General features: G+C 41.5%; 1 protein-coding gene, 1 non-coding gene and 1 pseudogene across 3 annotated transcripts in view; 2 read left to right on the top strand and 1 right to left on the bottom strand.

Moving 5' to 3' along the window:
* The window catches only part of LCP1 (lymphocyte cytosolic protein 1), a 69,559-nt gene that overhangs the window by 20,238 nt on the left and 27,056 nt on the right, over positions 1 to 22,265 (top strand). For both annotated transcript variants that reach the window (XM_005896743.3, XM_070380280.1), the window contains exons 2-9: positions 4,524 to 4,611; positions 5,721 to 5,884; positions 6,059 to 6,188; positions 8,631 to 8,763; positions 11,412 to 11,493; positions 13,626 to 13,791; positions 15,393 to 15,535; positions 18,391 to 18,486. In XM_005896743.3, the coding sequence (XP_005896805.3) occupies positions 4,548 to 4,611; positions 5,721 to 5,884; positions 6,059 to 6,188; positions 8,631 to 8,763; positions 11,412 to 11,493; positions 13,626 to 13,791; positions 15,393 to 15,535; positions 18,391 to 18,486 (978 nt within the window). In that variant the 5' untranslated portion in view covers positions 4,524 to 4,547. The remainder of the gene's footprint in view (positions 1 to 4,523; positions 4,612 to 5,720; positions 5,885 to 6,058; positions 6,189 to 8,630; positions 8,764 to 11,411; positions 11,494 to 13,625; positions 13,792 to 15,392; positions 15,536 to 18,390; positions 18,487 to 22,265) is intronic.
* On the top strand, positions 6,473 to 6,545 carry TRNAR-CCU (transfer RNA arginine (anticodon CCU)). The gene has a single exon. It is a non-coding gene; the product is annotated as a tRNA-Arg (tRNA).
* Positions 19,983 to 22,065, bottom strand: LOC102288003 (heterogeneous nuclear ribonucleoprotein D-like pseudogene; annotated as a pseudogene).

The following is a 22,265-nucleotide window of genomic DNA, read 5'->3' as shown; positions in this document are numbered from 1 at the left end:
TACTCAATTATTGCTGGATGAGTGAATGGGTGGATGAAATGAGCATCTAAGAGAGATGCAAAGCGTCCTGAACAGACAGCATGGGAGAGGAGAGGAGACTCTACCCGGCTTTGTGGTCTGAGAGATGAATCTTAACTTCTCTGAGCTTCTGATTCCTGCTCTATGAAGTGCGAATGCGTGTAGCCGAGCCGTCAGTCTTCACTGTGGGACATTACAAGAAACACAGAACTTGCATTCACAGGACACCCCGTGAATGTCCTCTTACCCACTTTGGGTGAAGGTACTGCCCTCGGGCTTCAGTTCCGCTGCCCTAAGAAAACTGACTTTTCTCACATAAATAGAATGAATTGTGTAAGTGATAGCTCCTTTTTCGCCTTTAACCTCTAGAGAACTTGGAACTAGATTTTCACAGTGTGCAGTGTTTGAAGGATTAAGGCTGTCCCTCGCCGTTGTTTTGTTTCACCCGTGCTTATTACTCTTATGCTCGATCACCTTTTGTTGGGTGTAGGTCTAAGGCTTGCATCTATCCTTGTAACTGGGCTCAAATTGGTTTGGAACAAGTGCATGGTACACGCGTGTGCGCTCAGTCATGTCTGACTCTTTGCAGCCCCGTGGACTGTACCCCACCAGGCTCCTCTGTCCCTGGGATTTCACAGGCAAGGATACTGGAGTGGGTTGCCATTTCCTTCTCTGGGGGAATATTGGAATATTCCTGACCCAGGGATCTAACCCATGTCTCCTACGTCTTCTGGCTTGATTTTTAAAAAGGAAACTAACAATAACAACAAACCTCAAGGGAAGAAAGAAAAGAAGGAAGGAAGGGAGGGAGGGAGGGAGACAGAGAAACAGACAAGCACAAAAGGAAGGAAGAGAAGTGAAAGCAAGAAAGTCAGGTAACCGGTGCTGCCGGGCTCTGAGGTTATTGTGATGGGTGAGATTGCGTTTCCTTACACAGTTAAGCGCTCAATGGTTTCTGCCTTCTGTCAGAGAACCTAATGGGCCAATACCTTTTTAGATATAAGGTAAATAATAATACCATAAAAAAAAAATACCATAGATACTTTTGATAATAAAAGATTGAAATAATAGCAATATATATAATTCCACAATTATATATATATTGAAAAATGGAAATAATAACCATATATAACTTAAATTATATATTGAAATAATAACAATATAAATTGAAATAGTAACAATATATAAAACCCCACAATTTAAAGGAATCAAAATAATAACAATATATATAATTCCACAGTTTTAAAATCATGCTCTTTGGAGTTCCCACCAGTGTGTAAGGTGGCAAGAAGATGGGATAGTGGAGGTGGACGGGGGGGCATTTGGGTTTTTTCAACCAAGTCTTTCAGAGTTGTTTTTTTTTAGATTGGATTTACAATATTATATTTTAATATAATAGTTATTTTATGTTTAATTTTATATTTTAATGGTATTTATTTTATATAATAATTTACAATATTATATTAGTTTCAGGTGTACAGCACAATGATTCCTTTATAAATGTCTATTCTTTTTCAGATTCTTTTGCATTTTCGGTTATTGCAAGGTATCAAATATAGTTCCCTGTGCTATTCAGTAAATCCTTGTTGTGTGTGTATTTTATATATAGGACTGTGTATCTGTTAATCCCATACTCTTAATTTATCCCTCCCCAGAGTTATTTTTGTTACTGTTGTTTACATGTAAGGATTCTGTTCACAGAGGGTTGCTTAGGAAAATGAAAGTTTGAAACTATTAATACATGGGATAAATGTATGAGGCGGTATAGTGAGTTGGTGAATACGGGATGTGTATTTGCAAAATTGAGCATAATGCATTTTTTTTGGCCAACAGGTTTGTGTTAAAACTCTTCACTGTCTTGTGTGGTTCGTTGTCACTGAGAAAAAGTACAGCAGAAGTGAAGTGCAGATATAAAAAAGGAAATCCATTTAAAACAACATTCTGTCACAAATTGTAAATATTTTTTAAAGTCAGTAACTTCACTAAAATGCCCCAAATGTAAATAGAAACACTTCTCACCCCACTTATCCCTTCCCCATTGGGAAATTCCGTAAGCTTTAATGGAACTCCTGTTTGAAACATGGGCCTGTGAATTAGCTACTGTGTTAGTCCCTTAGTCGTTTCGACTCTTTGCTACCCCATGGACTGTAGCCTGCCAGGCTCCTCTATCCATGGAATTCTCCAGGCAAGAATACACTGCCGCTGCTACTGCTGCTAAGTCGCTTCAGTCGTGTCCGACTCTGTGCGACCCCATAGACGGAAGCCCACCAGGCTCCCACATCCCTGGGATTCTCCAGGCAAGAACACTGGAGTGGGTTGCCATTTCCTTCTCCAGTGCATGAAAGAGAAAAGTGAAAGTGAAGTCTCTCAGTCGTGTCCGACTCTTATAAGGCGACCCCATGGACTGCAGCCTACCAGGCTCCTCCATCCAAAGACAAATCCATTTTCTGTTGCATTCTCTTTCTGCCCACTAGAGGGCAGCAATCACGTGCAGGGAAAGGGAAATTACTCCAGTACTAGCAAAGTTTCTTAATCAACACTAGCCTTTCTGAGAATACCTAAAAAGTCCCTCAAATTCCCATTAGACTTCTTAGACAATCAGATTCCCTTCCTCTTTTCTAAAATACTTAGAGAAATTTGATAACTGCCTTTGAAGTTATCTGTTGACTTGGCCAAACATATTCATTTGAAATATGAACATAACCATATCCCTAAAAATGACATTTCTGTGAAAATTGTGTTTTAGTCATATATTTCTGTGTTTCAAACTACTCCAAAATGTCGGGGTTTTAAACCTATCTTTCAATTCTCTTGGTATCAGAATTCTGGGCAGTTCTGCTTCATGTGATGTTGTCTGGGACTGTGTTCATCACCCAGGGGCTTAAATGCGCTGGAATGTCCAAACTGGCTCGCTCTGCTGGCTGGCAGTTGATCCTGGCTGCTGCCTGGGAGTTCAGCAGGGACCATTAACCAGAGCATCCAATTATCATTCTTCCTGTGGCTTAGACATCTCAGAGCATGGCAGCTGGTTTCCAAGAGGGACCATCCCAAGGATGAGCATCCCAGAAGGAGGGAGCATTCCCGAACACAGGAAGAAGTTTCCAGCCCAGACATGGCTTTCTCCAGCCCGCTAAATACTAACAGTAGTCACAGAGTCAGCCTAGATTCAAGGAGAGGAAATCAGCTCCATCTCCTGACGTGAGGAGCAGCCTGGATCACAGGGAGGAGAGAAACAGTGTGGACCTTCTTTCAGTTCAGTTCAGTTCAGTCGCTCAGTCGTGTCTGACTCTTTGCGACCCCATGGACTGCAGCACGCCAGGCCTCCTTGTCCATCACCAACTTCCGGAGTTTACTCAAACTCATGGACTCATGTCCATTAGTTGGTGATGCCATCCAACCATCTCATCCTCTGTCGTCCCCTTCTCCTCCCGCCCCCAATCTTTCCCAGCATCAGGGTCTTTTCAAATGAGTCAGCTCTTCGCATCAGGTGTCAAAGTATTGGAGCTTCAGCTTCAACATCAGTCGTTCCAATGAACACCCAGGACTGATCTCCTTTAGGATGGACTGGTTGGATCTCCCTGTAGTCTAAGGGACTCTCAAGAGACTTCTCCAACACCACAGCTCAAAAGCATCAATTCTTCTGCACTCAGCTTTCCTTGTAGTCCAACTCTCACATCCATGCATGACTACTGGAAAAATCATAGCTTTGACTAGCTGGACCTTTGTTGACAAAGTAATGTCTCTGCTTTTTAATATGCTGTCTAGGTTGGTCATAGCTTTTCTTCCAGGGAGCAAGCCTCTTTTAATTTCATGGCTGCAATCACCATCTGCAGTGATTTTGGAGCCCCCCAAAATAAAGTCTGTCACTGTTTCCATTGTTTCCCCGTCTATTTGCCATGAAGTGATGAGACCGGATGCCATGATCTTAGTTTTCTGCATGTTGAGGACAATCTCTGGGGACCAAAAAGTGGAGTCCAGTTAAGACAAAGGCTATTTCTTTGGTAATGAACAAGGACCTTCTGTAGAGCACAGGAAGCTCTGCTCAGTGTTATGTGGCAGCCTGGATGGGAGGGGATTTTAGGGGAGAATGGGTTGGGAAGATGCCCTGGAGAAGGGAATGGCAACCCACTCCAGTATCCTTGCCTGGAGAATTCCATGGATAGAGGAGCCTGGTGGGCTTCAGTCCATGGGGTCGCAAAGAGTCAGACATGACTGAGCAACTCTCCCTCACTCACTCATATGTGTGTATAGTTGAGTTGCTTTGCTGTCCACCTGAAACTATTACAACATTGTTAACTGGCTAAACTCCAATATAAAGTAAAAAGTTAAAAAATTTGAAAAAGATAAAATAAGAAAAAGTCTGTTTCTTACCTTTTGGGAAGATAATTATAAGTCATAAGGGGTGCAAAGAAATATTTCTTTACTTACTAAATAAGAATTTCTTCTCGATGTGGTATCTTAAGAAGATGCATATCAGTCACTCCTGTGTTGTCCCCTCTCTGCAGAACTGTTGCCTAACGCAGTAAAAAATGGCCAGAGGATCAGTGTCCGATGAAGAAATGCTGGAGCTCAGAGAAGCTTTTGCCAAAGTGGGTGAGTGAACCTGATACCTCAAGTCACACAATTCTCTACTTTTTTAGTAGCTTCAGGACAGAATCAATGACTGGTAACATGAGCAAAATAGTAGAAAGGGCAGGAATACAGTGCTATTGATTACAGGAGCTAGGGAAATATTTTTGAAAGCTATTCTTCAAGAAAATTACTTCTTTCTCTATCAAAACATGGCATATGAGCCCTTTTTCACCTGTAGCTTTTCCTGGAAATGACCACTAAGTCTCAGCTTTTATAGCTTGTCTTTTTTTTTTAAATTTCCTTTGTTTTTACAGTATTCCTTATTTCCCAGATGACTCAGTGGTAAAGAATCCATCTACCATCTAGTAAGAGATTCGGGTTTGATCCCTGGGTCGGGAAGATCCCCTGGAGAAGGAACTGGCAGCCCTCTCCAGTATTCTTGCCTGGAGAATCCCATGGACAGAGGAGCCTGGTGGGCTACAGTCCACGGGGTCTCTGTAGAGTCAGATATATAACTTAGTGACTGCTGCTGCTGCTAAGTCGCCTCAGTCGTGTCCGACTCTGTGCCACCCCATAGATGGCAGCCCACCAGGCTCCGCCATCCCTGGGATTCTCCAGGCAAGAACACTGGAGTGGGTTGCCATTTCCTTCTCCAGTGCATGAAAGTGAAAAGTGAAAGTGAAGTCGCTGAGTCGTGTCCGACTCTTAGCGACCTCATGGACTGCAGCCCACCAGGCTCCTCCGTCCATGGGATTTTCCAGGCAATAGTACTGGAGTGGGGTGCCATCTCCTTCTCTGAACTTAGTGACTAAACAACAACAAATACTTTTTCTTAATCTGTAGCTCCAAGTCTGTGATTTATTTTCCCATCTGTTTCTGTAAGAGTCTCTTCAGCTTGTTGGCAGAACCTCTTTGTTGAAATCTTGACTCTTGGGTGCTGGAAATGATGGTAACACCCATTTATAATAGCAGGAGGTCTCTTGTGAGATTCTGACTTTGCATGGGGTCAGCTCACAACCCCCGAATGACCCCTTCTCCCGACCACTGTCCTCCCATCAGGCCTTCTCTCACCTCTCTTTGTGCTGTGACCCAAATTGCCCTGAGCCATCAGCTCCTCATTTGCCTTACAGATACCGATGGCAATGGGTACATCAGCTGCAATGAACTGAATGACTTGTTCAAGGCTGCCTGCTTGCCTCTGCCTGGGTACCGGGTGAGAGAAATTACAGAAAACCTGATGACCACAGGTGACCTGGACCAGGATGGGAAGATCAGCTTTGATGAGTTTATCAAGGTGAGTAGGATGCAGAAGCCAAGGAGATGCATTTGAAACATGGAAGTTCAATTTGAGAAATACCAGGAATACAAAATACAGTCTCACCTTTCTTGCTTCAGCATAGCTTATTGTTTCCTTTATGGTTTTCTACATCACAGATTAGGTTTCTAAAGAGACATTATGTTTTTGCAGGTTTTTCATGGCTTGAAAAGCACAGAGGTTGCCAAGACCTTTAGAAAAGCTATCAATAAGAAGGAAGGGATTTGTGCGATCGGGGGCACTTCCGAGCAGTCTAGTGTTGGCACTCAACACTCATACTCAGGTAGGTGTACCAGCGTGGGAGCCGGGAAGCAGAGGTGGAGAGACGGTTGGATGAACTGGGGACAAGGGGAGAGCGAACCATGTCGAAAGGATCCACGTCTTTTGTGGTTACAGATTCCAGACTCAGCATTCAAACCTAAAGGGTGCAAAGAAAGACAGAAGTTAACCTGAGTTTATTAACTACTGCTTATCTTCCTGTGTATAAGTGGGCCCACAGTTCTGGCTCTAGATAGGGTCCAATGCCAAGTAATCTCATCAGCATTTAAAAAGTATATTACAGGGGCTTCCCTGGTGGTCCAGTGGCTAAGACTCTGCACTCCTAATACAGGGGCCCTGGGTTCAATCCCTGGTCAGGGAACTAGATCCCACCTGCCGCAACTAAGACTCGGTGCAGCCAAATAAATACATGAATTAAAAAAAAAAAAAAAAAAACAAATTTAAAAAGCATATTAAAGGCTGCCAAAACTCCTCTGAAAATCTTTTGAACAAAAAGGCTTCTACCTCCAAAATTCATGATGGTTCTTAATTCTTGCTGAGCAGTCCAAAAAAAAATTGTGTTTTCATTGATTTGGAGGAAAATTGTGTATTTATTCTGAAGGCTGCCATCCATCAGCCTTCATGGAAACTTCTAATAGCCCAAACAGTACAGTAATCCAATAATTCCAGTAATTCCTGAGGTCTTCAAAACACAGTTTGATCTTAAAGATCAGCTCATGGTTATGTATCATTCTTAATGGCAAAGACCAAGTTCAGTCTTTTATTTTTAAATATAGCAAATTTTACAGGCTTTTGCTTTGTAAATGTGCATAGGAATCTTCAAGACAATAATATGCTGTGTGAAATCTTCAAGACAGTAATATGCTATGCATTGTTTCCCAAACTGTTGTGAGTCAGAATTCTTCTGAGGGACATTCTTGCTTTCAGTAATGCACAATTTGGGAAACACAGTGCTGGGCTATAAGGCATAACTTGAAGCTTTATTAAAATTTTTAAAGTAAATTTCTAGCAGCTTTACTGATACGAAAGAAATATCATATCACAAGTGATTTCATTTCATAGCAATTTCATCATACAATTTCCCCCCACTATCTGAAAGTACAGTGTTTCTATGAAACCTTCTGTAAACCCAAGTGGTGCAAAGTGAAGAAGCAGTTGCTGCTGCTGCTAAGTCTCTTCAGTTGTGTCCGACTCTGTGCGACCCCATAGACGGCAGCCCACCAGGCTCCCCCGTTCCTGGGATTCTCCAGGCAAGAACACTGGAGTGGGTTGCCATTTCCTTCTCCAATGCATGAAAGTGAAAAGTGAAAGGGAAGGCGCTCAGTCGTGTCCGACTCTTCGCGACCCCATGGACTGCAGCCCACCAGGCTCCTCCGTCCATGGGATTTTCCAGGCAAGAGTGCTGGAGTGGGCTGCCATCGCAAAGTGAAGAAGCAGTTACCTTAGGTCATATCTTGCTGATGGATGCACGGAATACATTGAGATGAGACAGATGCTCACAGACTCAGTTCAGAGCGATAGCAGCTTGATGCTGGGATACTGTGTGTAGTCCCAAGAAAGGAGCTGGGCGGTGGTCCTCTCCCTGCTGGGATACCCACTGCTTCTGCAAAACAAACACTGAGCACTATTTTTACTTTTCACCTGTTTTCATAAAAGCGAAAATCCCTTGCGGGTTTCTCGTAGTGAGCAAAAACAGGTACTGATGTAGCTCTTTTGCAAAAACAAGGTGGCATCAAGTGAACTTTTGAAAAGCAGAGATGCCTGTAATTGTGTAAAGAATCTCAGAGACATTGCAAAGATTGCCTGTGATCGCCCCACGCTGAAAGCAGCAGGGTGAGAGGCTGAACCCTGAGTTTTATCATGTAAGCATTGGACCATATTCATATTTAGATTGTATAGAAATACACATAAACATTTAATTATTTATGTATTTACATATATAAAAATAGGTAGTGGCTCAGACAGCAAAGGGTCTGCCTGCAATGCAGGAGACCTGGGTTTGATCCCTGGGTTGGGAAGATTCCCTACACAGGGAGTAGGAAATGGCAACCACTCCAGTATTCTTGCCTGGGAAATTCCATGGACAGAGGAGCCTGTTGGGATGTAGTCCATGGAGTTGCAAAGAACTGAACATAACTGGGTGATTTTCACTTCACTTCACTTCATTTTTGCATTTACTTCTAAATATATTTGCATATCTATAGCTTCTGAATTTGCTTACTATATGTATGTTTTATGACTTGGACATAAAAGAGATTCTGTGCCTATTTCCCAAATCATCTGAGATTTTTTATTATCAATAAAGGTGAGATGATAGGATAATGGACCTGATGAACCTCACAATGTCTCTTCTGGGCATGAGAATCTAAGAGCCATGTGTGTATATGATTTTGCTTGTACCAGATTTTCACTTTGCAGATAAGTCACTTTAATCATTTACTTGCAGAGGAAGAGAAGTATGCCTTTGTCAACTGGATAAACAAAGCCCTGGAAAATGACCCCGATTGTCGGCACGTCATCCCAATGGATCCTAACACCAATGATCTCTTCAGTGCTGTTGGAGATGGCATCGTGCTTTGGTAAAAAAAAAAACCCTTCTTGGCTTCCAAAAGTTTCCCTAGAATTTTCTGGAATACCCACCATCACTGTGTTGATCCTTTTAGGCTCACTTCCTTTGATGCTAAGCTGGATCTGATGCTTTTCTGGATTTTCATGTGGAAGGTCCAGGAGAGCAAACTGATTTCAAAAGCAATTTATGGGACTTCCCTGGTGGTCCAGCAGTTAGCACTTCTGCTTCCAACGCAGGGGGTGGGGGTTCAATCCCTGGTCAGGGATCTAAAATCCCACAGGCCTCTCAGCCAAAAAACCAAAATATAAAGTAGAGGCAATACTGTAACAAATTCAATAAAGACTTAAAAATGGTACACTTTTTTTTTTTTAAGCAACTAATAATGAGAAATATAAAACTACTCTCACTCGGGTGGAGGAGAAGGAGGCATAGATCAGAGAGAAACGTGAACACAGGGCCGTAGGAACACAAGGTCAATAGCAATTACTTTTGGATTCTATGCCATTTTTCTTCATCTGAGCATGGCCCGTCATGAGAGTGCATAGAATTGAATAGGAAACAGCAGCATGATGATCAAAGCACCTGACGCCAGTCCTCAAGCAGAGGGACTATTGAGTGGTGCTCACATGCTGGGGGTGCCTGGAAGAGGAGGGCTGTATCCTCTCCATGGGAGGCCTCTCAGCGCCGTCGGTCCGTTCAGGACGGTGTCTTTGAAAGAGCCTCTGTGGCTGTTGCTTTGGCAGCCTCTCTGACATCGTGAAACGTGGAGTAATTGAGGAGGCTTGAAATGCCTCGTCTCAGGTGGGCTCAGGAATTGAAGGAAAGGATGAGTGGGCAGGACTTTAACCAACCTCCCCCCTCCATCCTTCCTCTGCTCTGACCAGAACAATTGCATTTTATTTATTAGAGTTCACTGTGAGATTTCATTTTTATAAAGTTCAACTTAAAAAAAAAAAAAAAGGCATCAAGAACCTAGCGCACAGGATCAGGTCGTGACTCCTTCCGCGGGTACCCCATGCATCGCCTGGTCTTCCCTCAATCTCCTAGCCCTACCTGCCAAGACCTGCATGACTCAGGCCCCCAGTCCAGGGTACCAGTGAAGGGCTCCACCAGCAGCCATGCTCACTCTTCCCCATACACAGCCTGCTTACATCTTGCAACTCTGGTTTTGCCTTTTATTTTCCTTTTTAAGAATGCCCTTCCCCACCCTCTCCTCCTACATGAATCCATTTACTATAAAGGTTTCTGGTCTGTTCCAACTCCTGGTGATCTCTCCCTTCACTGAATTCTTAAAGCGCATATAGTTTGTAGTCCTTAAGGAGCCATTATAGTGCTCTGCTTTGGGCTGTTAACATAACTTTATCTTTTGTCTCTGAAATTTGACTATAAGCTTTTCTTTTTAATAAATAAATTTTATTTATTTTTAAATGATAAAATAAGTAAAATAAAATAATAAAATAAATTTATTTATTTGGCTACACTGGGTCTTAGTTGCAAAACACAGGATCTTTAATCTTAGCTGGGGCATGCAGGGTCTTTTTAGTTGAGGCATGCAGTATCTAGTTCCCTGAGTAGGGATTGAACCCTGGCCCTCTCCACTGGGAGCGTGGAGTCTTAGCCCCTGAACCACCAGGAGAATCCCCCAACTATAAGCTTTTCAAAGACAGGGATATCTTTTTCTTTTCTGAGCCACGCTGCTCTCCTTCCATCTCTCATAGCTTCCAGTTCACTATTAGTTTCGTATTTTTCAAATAATGATTTAGGGGTTTGTTTTGCCTAAATTTCAGTGAAGTGCTTTTTATTTAAATAATGTACACACACACACACACGGCAAAGTTGTGGAAATACATACTTAAAGAACAACCGTAAGAAAACGTAGTTGCTTAAAAATTGTTAGGAAAGATGTCAATGCTGATTTCTTTTATTTAAAAAAAGGAATAATCACATTCAAAGTTATTATTCTTTGATTTTGTTGTTGTTCCTTTGGATTTTTTCCCCCAACTTCTTTAAATAAGATGGAAGTGGCCAAAGAACTTTTATTTTTAATAACCTCATGGAGGTTAAACCAATGCAAAGTGGATAAAATCAGTTTTTCATAATTAATAATTGCTTATTTTGAATGTCTGGTCAATATGTTAGATACTTAAGTGGCAGACATTTCTAAAGTACAGATACTGTAATGATTACAGGAGATAATAAAACATTTCATCATATGGTTAGTTGAAGGTATAGAGTTTGACCAGATATCAAATAGAAATTTAGACATTATATACACTCAGATTATGTATGGATAATCTATATGGTGGGGGCAAGTCTCATGACTGAGAAAGAGAAGAACTCATGGAGAATTTGCTTTGGCTATCCACCCAGAATTTCCTAATTAAAGGAACCAGAATAATTGTTCAGCTTTTTGGTGAATGAATGAAGTAGGATCCTTATTTCTTACTTCACTGTATTAGTAAGACTTCAAGGAGGATTAACCTTTTCCACAAATAGTTTGAATCTAGTTAAAATTGCATGACCGATTTTATATTTGAACACTGAGTAGCGCAGATTATGGTGCTGTCTCATCTGCTTATGGCATCACTAGAATTTTAATTCCATGTCATTAGGCTCTTTTATTTAGAAGCCTGCTTTCTTTCATTGTTTCTCTTTCAGTAAAATGATCAATCTGTCAGTGCCAGACACAATTGATGAGAGGACCATCAACAAAAAGAAACTCACCCCTTTCACCATTCAGGTACATCTTCCCTGTTTCCTTAATTAATGCAGCATTGTGCTTAGAAGGCATGGGTCATCACTGCCAAGCCGGGCTTTTTCAGATGCTCAAACATTATTCCTCCAACCCAGGCTCTGGGCTGGTGATCTGTCATGACCAGTGGGCACAGGGGAAAACATTTTTACTTCATCTTTTATTAATATTGTGGGGCTAGGGGAAGTTGGTGAGTGTTAGTCATTGGGGGTAGACTTTGTTTGTTTTGGCCACTTATGAATAAAATTCACACTGGCTCAAGTTTTAACTCAGACTTCCCCTGGCAATTTATCTTTGAGCTGATGCCAGATACACAGCATTTTATCTGAAAAGATTAACCTTTCTAAGAAGTGAGGGGGTGAACACGGGAAGTGCTCTGGCAGCCTCCACAGTGGTGAAGGGCGCAGCCACCAGTGTGATAAATAAACTTATTTTTATGCCTTCGATTTGTTGATTAACTGGAACAGTGACTGGTAGTAAGTAAGCTGCGTTTCTGTGCTGTGTTCCAGCATTTTAACATTATTATAATCTTCTCGCTCGGAAGCCATGTCTCACTTCTTAAATCATGAACAATAAATTATGTCCTGTTTGGATTTAAGCAACCCTGTGTTCCTAAAAGATGGAAGCTGCGATCAAAGCAAGAACTATGATTAAATGTATATGAAGGCACTTAACGTCATATTTAATCTTGCTGTTAAATTTTAGTCTTTGCCGTAACTAGACCCCGTATTTTTTTTACTTGACATCTGAGCTCTGTGTGTGTGTGCTCAGTCGCTCAGTTGTGCCCGAATCTTTGTAACCCGTGGACTGTAGCCCACCAGGCTCCTCTGTCCATGGGATTTCCCAGGCAAGAATACTGGAGTGGGTTGCCATTTCCTACTCCAGGAGATCTTCTCAACCCAGGGATTGAACCCACATCTCCTGCGTCTCCTGCATTGGCAGGCAGATTCTTTACCATGGAGCCATCTGGGAAGCCCTTTCTTCTCATAGTTCTCTTCCAAATTCCCTGGTGGCCTGTGTTTTGTAAACAAGTTCTATAGATCTTTGATTCTGGTAAGTCCTGCTTTGCAGACCCAGAATAGTAGTACAGTTGAGCCTTGAACAACAGGAGGGTTGGGGTGTCAACCCTCTGCTCCATCTGAAATCTGAATATAATTTACAGTCTGTGCTTCCTGTATTTGGTTCTTCCATAACCATGGTTCTTCATCTGTGGATTCGACCAGCCATAGATCATGGAGTACTATAATATTCACTATATTTATACATTGGAGAAGGAAATGTATACTCCAGTATTCTTGCCTGGAGATTTCCATGGGTGGAGGAGTCTAGTGGGCCCTAGTCCGTGGGATCACAAAGAGTCGGACATGACTGAGTGACTAACACAATATTTGTACATGGTGGGTCCATACACTTATGTGGGTCTGAGCAGCTCAAACCCATGGCTTTCAAGGTCAGCTATATAAAAACCCTGATTGAAAACTTCACTGACCCTATTCCAACTGTATATGTGTCACCTTACATAGATTGTTATTAGTTTATAAGAACATATAATCTGTATGTGTGTAGATAGGCATATGTGTATCTTTATATATGTTGTGTGTACTCAAGGACCCTAGATATTATGGATACTCAATAAATTATCCTAGTAAAAACTACCATGTCTTTTCCAGGAAGTTGATTTGTATCTTTTTCATTCCTTCAGTATCTAGTCTGCAAGTCAAAAAGCTGTTTTGGTGTTCTCTTTTATGACCTTGATTTTCATCAACAGCTGGGTTATTGACAATAACCAGTGACAAGACAGTGACTGTCCTCAAAGGTGCCCCTTGACTGCTGGCTGATGGAGATGCTGAGTGTGAAGGCTCCATCACAGAGCAGTGTGAAAAAATAGGACTCGTTAGTTTCATCCTGACCAGGGTGAGCTGCCTGATCCTAGTATCTAGGTTGCTAGATTTTCTCTTCCAGATATTCCTGCTTTTTTCTGATATTTAAGCCTAGTGAAAACAATGCCTCTAGACCCGTGAACTTTCCAGAAGCAAAACACTGTTGCTTTGCCAGTCAATAATGATCATTTGGCATCTGCAAAGTCAAAAACAAGACTTGCATTACTTTTTCTCCTTCAGGAAAATTTGAACCTGGCTCTGAACTCTGCCTCAGCCATCGGGTGCCACGTGGTTAATATCGGCGCTGAGGACTTAAAGGAGGGGAAGCCTTACCTGGTCCTGGGACTGTTGTGGCAGGTCATCAAGATTGGGTTATTTGCCGACATCGAGCTCAGCAGAAACGAAGGTATGAACAAAGCCTCAGACATGAATAATGTCCTGACTTTTCGTTAATGCCGATGTTGAGGGTTGTACAAGGAAGATGTCATGAGTTGTCAAGCTCAGAATCTTCAGTTTTTGAAGCTATAGTTATATCCAGTCCATTTTACTATAACCCATTCTGTCCACACTGCCCAGACTTTTTAAAACAACAGAGCAAATGCCTTTTAAAGACCACAGACTCATAAGGAGGCTTGTTTAGAGCCTGTAGCTCTGTCTAGCTGTCTGGGACTCCAACCTCAAGAGCTTTTGTGAGTTCACTTTGCCTTTAGACGCTTTGTAACAAATTAGGCTATTTTAAACTTGGATTTTACAGAAGCAATTCGCGTTCATATACAGCAGTGATAGTACCAGATTAGGAGAAATGCAATCTCTTTTTACCAAGATTGTAGGAAATTATATTTAGGGGTTCAGAGTTCTCAACCAGATATTGTAGCTGTCAGTCTTACTCCATCTGCTGTCAGCATCCTAACTGTTTCAACATTCAGCCTGTTCCTTGGACAGAAGTAGTATTGACAGATTCAGTACTAAGCACTGTTACCTTTCATTTTTCCTGTGTAGATCCTACTAATATGACATCTGTAGCCAGATTCTGGCCTTTAGTTATATATACATTTTGTGAACACGTCCAAATCAAAATACCCAGTGAAGACTTCTGGGGTACCATTTGAAAACCAGTGTATTATATTAAACAGAATATAAAGAATTAAAAAGCAAATAGGGAAACTTAGAACACATCAGAAAGAATATTGATTTGCAAATAATGACCTCAGCTACATTTAGACCTTCTCGCTGAGCAGAAGTGATTTAATTCATCCAGGAAACACAGAGGAAAGAGTTAATTGCACTTTTTTGACTTGCTGTCATTATGCAGGTAAGCATTTGAAATATAAAACACCTATGAAAATACACAAGAGGACATTGTCGTTATCACAAAATTGATCTCTTGAAAGTAAAAATGTCCTATCATGAAATGTGTTCTAACAGACCCAGCAGAGTGTTCCGAGTCGATGGTCTTGATCATTCCCACAGCTCTGCCCGTGTACTCTTAGGCCTCGTGCTGACGTTCACTGGTGTCATGCCTTCTCCACCCATAGAGGCTTCCCTGGTGGCTCAGATGGTAAAGAATCTGTCTGCAATTCTGCAGGAGACCCAGGTTCGATCCATGGGTCAGGAAGATCCTCTGGAGAAGGGAATGACTACCCATTCCAGTATTCTTGCCTGGAGTATTCCATGGACAGTCCGGATGTCGCACAGAGTCAGACACGACTAAGCAATTCAATTTCACTTTCTTCTCCACCCCCAAAATGGGGATAATAAATAGGCTCATAATACCTTATACCTCTTTTTAGGGAATAATACTAAGATGTTTATTCCATGGCCAAGGCTATACATCCCTCTATCCCAGAGAGATAGCTTTTGCTACCTTTGCCTTCCCAGCAGGGCTCAGTTTAAGTTGTCACTAACCCCCCACTCCTGATCCCCTGCATTTATTTAAGTTGTCACTGATCCCCTCCCACCCCAAGTATCCCCTGTGTTCATTTTTATTCGGTCGTTGTGTTTCTTCAGCGCTGGCTGCTCTTCTGAGAGAAGGGGAGAGCCTGGAAGACCTGATGAAACTCTCTCCCGAGGAGCTCCTGCTGAGATGGGCTAACTACCACCTGGAAAACGCAGGCTGCAACAAAATCAACAACTTCAGCAGCGACATCAAGGTAGGAGGACTGGAGTTGGAATGCGATTAACCACAGCAGTGGAGGGAATATGGGCGTTAATGGAGACAGACAAAGATACAGGTTTCATCTCTTCAGAAGTTCAGGGCTGGTTGGAGTGGCTGTTCTCAGGTCCGTGTGCAGCCCCAGCTCTGGGCCACATGCAGATCTGTCCGAGGCCCTAATAACTGCATGGCATCAAACATGATGGGTGTTCCCTAGAGTTTCAACATCCCGACACAGAGCGATGAGGGTGAAATAGACAAAGGGCAAGAGATAAGACTGATTTTCAGGTGGAGAGAGCCTCCATAGGATTCTAATGTCTTTCTGATTTTGTCAACGGAAGCATCAGATGGGGATTCCTTTCCAAAGAAAATCAAACCAGGATTACTCTTCTAATTACACTAATCATAGCAAAGACTGCACGCCAGGTACTGTTCTAAGTGCCTTATGCATGTATCGACTCTACTAATCCTCATGACACGTCTTTGAGATAAGAGTTATTCTTTGCTCATTTTGCAGGTAAGGAAACCCAGGTAAAGAGAATATAAGGAACTTGTTCAAGTTCACAGAGCTGGAGAATGGGGCCCGGGCTCTACTTGAGCAGTTGATCTCCATGGTCCTTGACCACCATACACAGTGCTCCTCTAAAAACAATTTGTAAACTTCTTGAAAGCTTTGCATTTGTAGAAACCAGAGTGATACTGTAAAGATAATGATTCTGGAAATCATCTGCAATGAGAATTAACCCCAGAAAATGTAGAAGACACAATTAATCCTACAACAGGGATCCAAAGGTTGAAAAGCTAAGGAAACATGCTTTGCGGTTTGCAAGTTTGTGAAAAGTTCCATGTCAGGGTGAAAGGACCAGCTTGTTGGCATTGATGATAGATATATCCAGATAGAAAGAGCTTAAGGAGCAGGAAGGAATGTCAGTCCCCGGCAGGAAATGGTATGAGATGATGGTGTGCAACGTGAGGAAAATAATTCAGTCTTCCACTTTCTCAAAAGTTAAAAAAAAGACATTTTCTCCAAAGACGAAGGGTCAGAGGAAAGGTCACGTGACTCACTGAGCATCAACTCCAGCTTTTGATTCTTGAGTGACAGCTTCCCTCTTTCTCTGGCTTTTAGAATTCAAGGTCTGCCATCTAGAGCAAAGCTTCTAGATGGAAAGTCCCCTATTCCTTAGGACATAAGCTAGTAATGCCATTTTTTTTTCTAACTACACAATTTCATTGGTTATTCACATTCTTCTGGCATGAGCAGCCAGCCTAGAATTAGCAGTTGGACAGCATTATCTCCCTCTGCACTCAACAGTTAGACTTGGCCATTATTTCAGCCACACTTTTCAGACAAAATTAGGATGCTTAGTCTGAGCCATAAATGTACCTGATTTCCTGTGACTGAAAGGCTGTGTTCTTTAGAACATGAGATGGGAGCTGGCAGGCTGAGCACAGGTACAGGGGTTGTGGCTGTTCTCCAGGAGCAGCTGCATCACCACCTAGGTCAGTGCTGAGATGTATAAGTCAACCTCTGGCAACTTGAGGGGATGCCTTTAAATCACAGCAAGTCAGCAAAGGAGGGGAAAACACCCAACACAGAGTGAAACACGTTTCTTAGGGTCCCATGAAATGAGATGACTCTTAGCAAAGCTAAATGGATGTGACATGTGACATGCAGATTTTATTCATGCCTAACATCTGCATGGAGGGCTTCCCTGGTGGCTCAGATGGTAAAGAACCCGCCTGCCAATGCAGGAGACCTGAGTTCGCTCCCTGGGTCGGGGAGATTCCCTGGAGAAGGAAATGGCAACCCACTCCAATATTCTTGCCTGGAGAATCCCAAGGACGGAGGAGCCTGGTGGGCCACAGTCCATGGGGTTGCAAGGGTAGGACACAACTTAGGGACTAAACAACAGAGCAGCTGCATGGAACTTTCACTGACTTTGAAAGAGCTATAGCAGAAAGTAAGAGAAGGGGAGGGTAGCGTGAAGAGACTCAAATCTGGTCCCGGATGCAGCATCAGGGCCTGGCACTGTCTCTTCTCATCTTTCCAAGGTCACAAGGGTGAGCGTACCTCTGGTTTCCTCAGGCTCTACCCAGTTTTCAAAAACAAACAGAGAAACAGATGTCTTTCAGCGATTTAAATAACAAATTACCTGAAAATTTGTATGCTTTCATTGAATGAGGAACTTTGACTGTGATTCGGAAAATTTCTTGTCAATAAACCTATTTCCAGAATCTAAGAAAACATGATAATGCAATATCTATATCCTGAGATAATGAAATTTAATCACTTTTTCTAGCTTCTTGATCAATATTAAGTGCACTTAATATTTCTCCTTTGGCATAAAGACTGCTTGTGAATGCTTCAATTTTTTGTCTGTGAAATCTTTTTCTTTTGCTGATTGTCCATTTAAATGTATTTTTAAACTCTGCTTTAAACTTCTGCTTCCTTTTTCTGTCACTTTTTTTTTAAATTAAACCTTAGCTGACTGACTTCTACAGCAATATAAAGGTATATATATTTTCCTGTATACAATTTAATACATGTAAATAAATTATTTTCTCCCCTGAGGGCAGCAGAATAGTATTTGCTTCTTTGGGTTGCCTTTTATGTATGTCCTGTATTTTTAACTGTTATACTTCTTTTAAGAAAGAAAGGCAAATAAATATAATATGTAAAGGACAAGTGGAAAATGAAAATTAGTGAATGTTCCCAGCTTTGTTAATTAAGTTGCATTCTTGAATGATAGTTGGATAAGAAATGAAATATGTTTGCTTTGGGGAAATTATTGTTGTGCTAAGTGTCTAATTAGCTATGCCATCTTGAAATTGTAATTTCCTCATTTCTCACAGGACTCGAAAGCTTATTACCACCTGCTTGAACAGGTGGCTCCAAAAGGAGATGAAGAAGGTATTCCTGCTGTTGTTATTGACATGTCAGGACTGAGGGTAAGTCCACACCCCAAGTCGTGTGTCGATGCCATTGTTCTTCTGCATTGGTGGTTCCATTGCCCTGCGTGATGCTGGCTCGAGGTCCATGAGTGGACATCTCTGCTTAAATTTTTAAATTTTAAAAATTTAACATTTAAAATTTTAAGTGTTAAATTTTAACATCCCTGTTAAATTTTTAAAAACTGTTAACAGTTTGGGGTAGTAATTGTGGAAAATTGAATCTGGAACTAAACATTAAGCAAAGAGAGGAGTGGAGTCCATGCATTGCAACAAAAGATCCTGAATTACACAGTGTAGTTCCTACGTACCACAACCAGGACCTAACTCGGCCAAAAAATAAATAAATATTTTTTTAAAATAAATTTGAAAGAAAAAAACTTATTCCTGAATGAGAAGTAAAGCATCTGAAATATATAATCTATAGTATTAACTAGTAAAGCATCATATTAAGAGATAATTCCAGTTTTAGTAAGTTCTAGTTGTCTGAAAATTAGTGCTTTCATAGACTTTTAAGAGCATTAAAAGGCAGTGAACTGTGTTTCAACAAAACTTAAGTCTTCTATTACAAGAGTCTGCTTATAAATGACTAGAAATTCTCTAGTCCTATTTGAATAGACTTTTTTGTTTGTTTGTTTAAAAAAAGCTTTTATTCATTTTTGATCAGGGGAAGGACAATCTCAGTGTCAACTTGTCACCTAATCATATATTTGAACTTACAAGATTTACTGCCCTAAAGACACTGTACCTACTGACTTGACAACATAACTTAAAATGAAAATCTCCTTTCTGTCCCCTAAGGTTGCATGTTGAAAGAATAAACAATCCCTTGCAATAGCCAACACTGGTACTTGGCTTAGGTTTAAGGTCAAATAGCAAAACAAGGCCAAAAGCATTATAACTTGATAGCCCATCAAGTACAAACATCACTGGAATAAAGAAAGTTGCAAGCACCAAGGAAAGCAAGAGGCAGGTTCATTAGCACAAAAACATTTACACGTGGCTGAAGGTGAGGTGAACTATTCCACAGGTAAACATGCATGCCAATCCTAATGGCGAACATGAAACCAAGGCAACAAGACCGAAAACATTAAACTCAGTTAACTACACTGAATGTAAAATTCAAGACTTGAACTTATCTAGGATATCCTCCCAAATCTAGAGCTAAAAGGCTTTCTTTTTAATGCACCAGGAAGATGTGTTGTAATGACATGACTTGGTCACACAAGACTTGCATTTACATGAGAATCAAGGGTTAGCCTTCTCCATTACTCTTTTATGTCTGAGTGTGATTATGCTCAGCTACTCAGCTCATGCACTAACCACATAAAAAAATGACTGAAACCCACTACCCATGCCTTCTAAGAACTCACACCATCTAACAGTTAACACCCAGTACAGCTTCCTAACAAGGCCCCAAGAGAAAACATTTTGTTCAGTTTGGTGCTTGCTGTGACATTAAACCAACAGAATAGAATACAATTAATTGACTTAACTACTACTTCAAATCTTTTAATCTAAGTTTTGTTCAAACTTTAATAACTTCATACCTATTTGCCAAAATTGTTGTGTAAAATCTAACCATATCTGCTATTCTTAACCTGTAGCTCTTATAACACAGCTTTAGGCCCCCGACTCCGCAATGGGTATATCTGGACATTTAAATCAAGAAAACAAAGTTATGATATTATGATTAGTCAAAGCTCTTTCTAGCAGACCACTGAATACAACAATCCATTGAAAAATGCCTTTCCAAAGACAAGAACAAAGCAAAACATTTTCTTCATAAAAGGAGCTACCAGCATGCTTTGTGCCATTAAAAATTTACTTTTCAAAATATAACCAGAGACTCATGGTCTACTAGAAAGCTCCCACTAATCACAACAGTATAACTATGCCACAGAAGCTTTCATGACAATGTCTCCAGATAGGCAGAGAGGAAACAACATTAAAGGTTATGATGGAAGCCTCGGTTAGAGAGGAAAATGAAGTCTTAAGAGCATGCTACTGCTAAGTTGCTTCAGTCGTGTCCGACTCTATGTGACCCCATAGACGGCAGCCCACCAGGCTCCCCCATCCCTGGGATTCTCCAGGCAAGAACACTGGAGTGGGTTGCCATTTCCTTCTCCCTTGAGAGCACAGAATACATCTAACAAACAAGGGCAAAAGAGCAGACACTGTAGCTGCCTATTCATAAAGGACCACAGTTTTCTCTTCCTATGGAGCAAGACTCCCTACAAAATAAACTGTGCGTTAATCATTGCTTATTTAAAATTACACTTTTACAGAGTTATTTAGTACCTGATATAGAAAAACAATCACATAAGGAAGCATTTATTTGGGATTTAACATGTAATCATACAAACAAAGTCTGTATAAACACAAATCCACAGAGTCATAACACAGATAGCAAAAGACAAAGTAAAAACCAAGAAAACTAATTGGCGGCTATATACAATTGGACACAAATTGTGTCTTGTACACTAGAAAGTCTTTTACAAAATAATCATCTTAGATCAACAGAAGACCAACCTTCAGTGTCCTCCTGCAAGATGGTTACTTTGGCAATCTCTTCCTGTTTTCGGCAGTGTCCCCTTTAATACGGCTGGTAATTGTTTTGGTGATTGCCACCCCCTCGGGATGCCTTGCCATAAGTGCTCTGTTGGCCACTGTAGTCTGCATATCCCCGTCCATATTCATAGTTCCCATAGTTATACCCAGTATAATCATAGCCGCCATAGCCACTACAGTTTTGATCACCACCATAGGCACCACTGTAATTCCCATATCCTTGATCATGATAGTTATTAAATCCTTGGTTGCAGTTTTGGCCCTGACCTCGGCCTCGAGCCCTAGTACCACCTCGCCCACCAGCTGTAGCGCCTCTTCCTCCCTTTTGTTGCTGCTGTTGCTACCTCTTTGGGTTGTGCAACTTTGATTTCACACTTCCCAGAACCAGTTTGATGGTATCTGCTTTCTAACAATTTCTTTACTGGCTCCTCGTCTATGTATGTAATAAAGCAAAATCCTCTTCTTTCATTTGTTTTTGTATCCACAGGAAGTTCAATATTTTCAATCTCTCCAAAGGCTCCAAAATATTCTTTTAATTTGTTCCTCTGAAGTATCTGGGCTCAATCCACCCACGAAAACCTTTTTTGGGGGTTCCTTCCCCTTTAAAACTTTGGCCCTTTTAGGGTCTATCAATTTGCCATCCAGTTTGTGTTCTTTCAGTTCCAAAACCTTATCAACACTAGCAGCATGCTTGAAAAGCACAAATCCAAATCCTCCTGATCTTCCAGTAACAGGATCTGTTTTCATCGTGCAGTCCACAACTTCCCCAAATCGAGACAAATATTCAGTTAGATCTTTCTTGCTTGTATCCCAGCTCAAACCTCCAATAAACATTTTACCGTCATCCTGCTGGTTCTTGCTCGCGTTGATCTTGGATCCCTCTGCGAATTCTTCTATGTCGCTGTACTCGTTCATGTCTTCCATAGCTGCGGAGTGGTCCGCCGGAGGGTCCTGGCGCTCAGACCAAGTCGCGGCCGCAGTGGCGGAGGAGCGTTGTATTGTATCAGATCAGATCAGATCAGATCAGTCGCTCAGTCGTGTCCAACTCTTTGCGACCCCATGAATCACAGCACGCCAGGCCTCCCTGTCCATCACCAACTCCCAGAGTTCACTCAGACTCACGTCCATCGAGTCAGTGATGCCATCCAGCCATCTCATCCTCTGTCGTCCCCTTCTCCTTTTGCCCCCAATCCCTCCCAGCATCAGAG

Source organism: Bos mutus, chromosome 12 (genome assembly GCF_027580195.1).
Source record: "Bos mutus isolate GX-2022 chromosome 12, NWIPB_WYAK_1.1, whole genome shotgun sequence".
Taxonomy (NCBI): Eukaryota; Metazoa; Chordata; class Mammalia; order Artiodactyla; family Bovidae; genus Bos; species Bos mutus.
Note: the sequence above shows the minus strand (reverse complement) of the source record. Positions and strands in the feature narration are given on the sequence as shown.